This window comes from Vigna umbellata, chromosome 4 (genome assembly GCF_029865625.1).
Source record: "Vigna umbellata cultivar VRB3 chromosome 4, Vumbellata_1.0, whole genome shotgun sequence".
Lineage (NCBI taxonomy): Eukaryota > Viridiplantae > Streptophyta > Magnoliopsida > Fabales > Fabaceae > Vigna > Vigna umbellata.
The window spans coordinates 29,219,948-29,223,986 of NC_142168.1; the positions used below are offsets into that span (position 1 = coordinate 29,219,948).

The window sequence follows — 4,039 nt, forward strand, 5'->3', positions numbered from 1 at the left end:
AATACAAGCATTATTTACTAACAAACATAGTTATTAAATATGAATTAATAAGATTTCCTCATTTATTATAGCTTATGTCTAACCATATTGATATTATATTAATGTGAATCTATATGTTTTGATATAAAATTTATATATAAAAAGAAATATGTGTTATCTATATTTGTTTTAAAATTTTGTAAAATAAACGATCTGTGGTATAGTCATATTTCTTTTTCGTTTTAAAATTTTATAATCTCTACTTTTAGTTGTTAAATGAATGAATTTATATTCATGTAGGTAATTTTTAAAAAATTTGAAAATCACTATCTTGTCCTTGACACTCAACATAAATTGATGATCGCTAATAATCTTAATTTTTTTAGAATTTTTGTTTATTAATATTAAAGAACAAACTCTATATCATTGAAAACATTGTTTAACCTCTGGATAACACACAGAGAATAATTAACTGTTCGCATAATTTAAATTAAAAACAGTGATTTTCTATTTTAGAGGATAAAAAAATACAAAAATATAATAAAAAATAATTTATTTTACAAGAATAAAAACATTAAGTTTTATTTTTCTATTTATTGCTACTAATAATTAGTTACAAAATATAATTATATATATGAAAAAGAATTTCTAAAATCTTTTGTAGGTGAAAGGAAGAGAATTTTTTTTATTAGTTATCTAGAAGATAATTGAATCATATATATATATATATATATATATATATATATATATATATATATATATATATATATATATATATATATATATATATATATATATAGAGAGAGAGAGAGAGAGAGAGAGAGAGAGAGTATATTTTTATGTGGGTTAGGAGACAAAGAGAGGGTAGACCAGATGTTTGACTCAAAAGAAAATAAAGTTAATTATTAAATGATGGAATAATCTTGAACACGTGCACATGTATATATGTAAGGATTCCAAAGCCAAATAATGTAGTTAGTTATGTCCCACAAAAGTTAATCAAATCAAACCTGAAACATATCCATCTCTATGCATATAACTTCCAAATATAGCCTAACAACAACACCAAACTCTCCCAAAGATTAATTTTTTTCATGTAAAAATATTAAACATTCCTCCAAATTGTTATTGTTTTGCATGTCACACAAACAAAACCTAGTCATTTGTATATGTCAAAACTACTTTTCTTAGGTGAATACCATGTATCTGTCCCTAGGGTTGAATTTTCCACGTACATGCACGGCTAAAATTATTAAACCATTATTCATTTTATTCTCTCGAAAAGCACTTTTTAGTCTCGATGGCAAAGTGATTCACGTTTTATCTTCATTGTCGTCGTGTATATAAGACATGCCCATTTTGTGGAAAATTGAAAACCGTATCCCATGTCAATGAAAATTCCATTAGCAAATACATAAAATATGGAAAAATAAGCACGATTGGTGGGTTATAAGTAGACGTTGTAGGTTAGAAACTTGGAAAGATGTTGAAAGCAGAACCAAACTCGCTTCTCTAAGCAACCTCTTTTCTTTCGCTCACATCATATATATATATATACATATATGTATATATAAATTATAATATATTGTTTTGTTTTGTTTATTTGTGTGTTTGAGTGTTACTTATAAGAGGGTTTGTTAGCCAAAACGTTTGCATCAGTCGCAGGTGTAAGAGGTTTGTCCAATCCCTCCAACTCTCTAACGGAAAACACTTTCCCATCTTCCCCCACCATTATTCTCTTCTTCTGTCTCTTTCTACTGCCTTGTCTTTATTCTTATTTTCTTATCTCTCTCTCTCTTATACCTTCAATATTCCTTGCTCATCATAGTTTAGGGAGAGGAAGATATAAAGATCTTCACACAAGAGGGGTGGAGGAGCAAAAGGGTAGGGAAAATAACATACCCTATTCTTCAATTAGGGTTTTTTTTTCCTCTTTCTGTTCTTTCTTTCTGTTTTAGCTTCTGGAGCCAAGTAATATGTGCAGTAGAGGCCATTGGAGGCCAGCCGAGGATGAGAAGCTTCGAGAACTGGTGGAACGCTATGGACCTCATAATTGGAACGCCATAGCTGAGAAGCTTCGAGGAAGATCAGGTGAAAGATCAAACACCTTATTTCATTACAAAATAGTAAGGTTTAGCGATCTAGCAAAAGATGAAAAGCTAGCACAACCTAACTGGTTTAACTTTGCTGTAGCCAGTGATTATTATCACAGTATATTTTGGTACTCGTAATAGAGTAAAATTTTCTTGGGATGAAGAAATTATGTTATTCTGTTTGAGAAACCCATTAGGGTTACACAGAAAAGATTAATCTTCTAGGGTTGATTAAAGATCTGTTAAACAGTAAGATCTCTGTTACACACTAACATGTATGTAAGTATAGAAAGTAAGATGTGTGGTTAATTAGATAGTGGTGTGAAAGTGTATAGTGATGATGATGATTGTTGTGCAGGGAAAAGCTGTAGGTTGAGATGGTTTAATCAATTGGACCCGAGAATAAACAGAAGTCCTTTTACGGAGGAAGAAGAAGAGAGGCTTCTTGCTTCTCACAGGATTCATGGAAACAGATGGGCTGTGATAGCAAGACACTTCCCAGGAAGAACTGATAACGCAGTGAAAAACCATTGGCATGTGATGATGGCAAGGATTCGGAGAGAAAGATCCAAAGTTTATAACACCAAACAGCCACTTTTTCCTCCAAACCTTGACACCAATTTTGAGACTAATTCTATCCCTTCTTTTGTTGACAAGTATTATGAAAAGTTCACACACACCCCTTTTCACTTTCCCAACACCTTTCACTTTCAACATCCAACTTCTGCTTCCACACTGCCTCCAGGTATTGCATTTCCTGCTTTCTGCAACTTCATTCAATACTTTCTTTCTTTATGTATATGTATAAAATTATAATAAGGATATGCTTGATGAAGCTGATTTACAAATGAAGAGATCAAATTATTACTTTGTTCATAAAGAAACATATTTAAAATATAATTTATGAATGAGAAATTATATATATTTTTCACACACTAAATTTTCATATTCATTTCACGTTATTCTTTTTTACTTCTTATTTTCATATTTTTTTTAAAAATACAAAAATTCATTTATTTATTGAGTATTTTACTCTTGTGTTAAATAAATGTAAAACTGTATTATCTTCCTGGTACTCGTTATGAAATTACTAATCTAAATAACTTATATATAAATTAACTTTAAAATTACCAAAATAAACTCGTATATCAAACAAATTTGTTTCACTCAAATCGGCTCATAAACTACGTGAAATCCTATATTCACAATTTTGTCTTTTAAATGACATGTCAAAGATTTATAAGAAAATGTGTTTTTAAATTGTTCAAAACAAGAAGTATATGAAAATATGTTCTCTATATTTATATCCAACCAAGAAGTATATGAAGACATATTCTATATATTTATATAGGGTTGTTCTAAGTACAAAGTAGAATCTCATAGTTTTCAATGCAACTTTTTTCTTTTTGTCTTATTATGTGTCCTTAGGGTACTGAAACTAATATTTCTGTTCTTGCACGAATCATGCGTTGAAGTGAATAGTGATATTTTGGCATTGGGTGATGAGTTAATAATGAAAATCTTGGTCTGATATAATGTTGCAGAGAAGAGTCAATCAGTAGAGTTCTATGATTTTCTTCAAGTGAATACCGATTCCAATAAAAGTGAAGTGACAGACATAGCCAGAAGAGACGAAGAGGAAGTGAGTCAAGATGCTGTGGAACTGAAGAACATTGGTGTTCCATTCATTGATTTTTTGTCTTCTGGAGCATACTAACATAATTGCCAACGCACAACAACTGCAACAACCTTAATTACCCATTATTCCTATGATCGTTTCAACCTGACCATCGAGAACAATATCTCGACTTTAGAGCCATTCATGTAACCTCCTTCTGTATTCACAACGTATTTAATATACATGTACATTTATAACATGTAAAAAAGTGCTTATGAGAACCTCCATGGATCAAAATCATCAAAATCATGCAAACCACAAGTAGTTCCATAGATGCTTGCATCTTCAA

The 4,039-nt window shown here is 30.2% G+C and overlaps 1 protein-coding gene across 1 annotated transcript; it reads left to right on the forward strand.

Moving 5' to 3' along the window:
- The first annotated feature begins 1,656 nt into the window (after positions 1-1,656).
- On the forward strand, positions 1,657-4,039 carry LOC124844995 (transcription factor MYB52). Its single transcript, XM_047322012.2, has 3 exons — positions 1,657-2,070; positions 2,431-2,817; positions 3,617-4,039. The coding sequence occupies exons 1-3, from the start codon at positions 1,956-1,958 to the stop codon at positions 3,787-3,789; spliced, it is 675 nt and encodes a 224-aa protein (XP_047177968.1). The 5' UTR covers positions 1,657-1,955; the 3' UTR covers positions 3,790-4,039.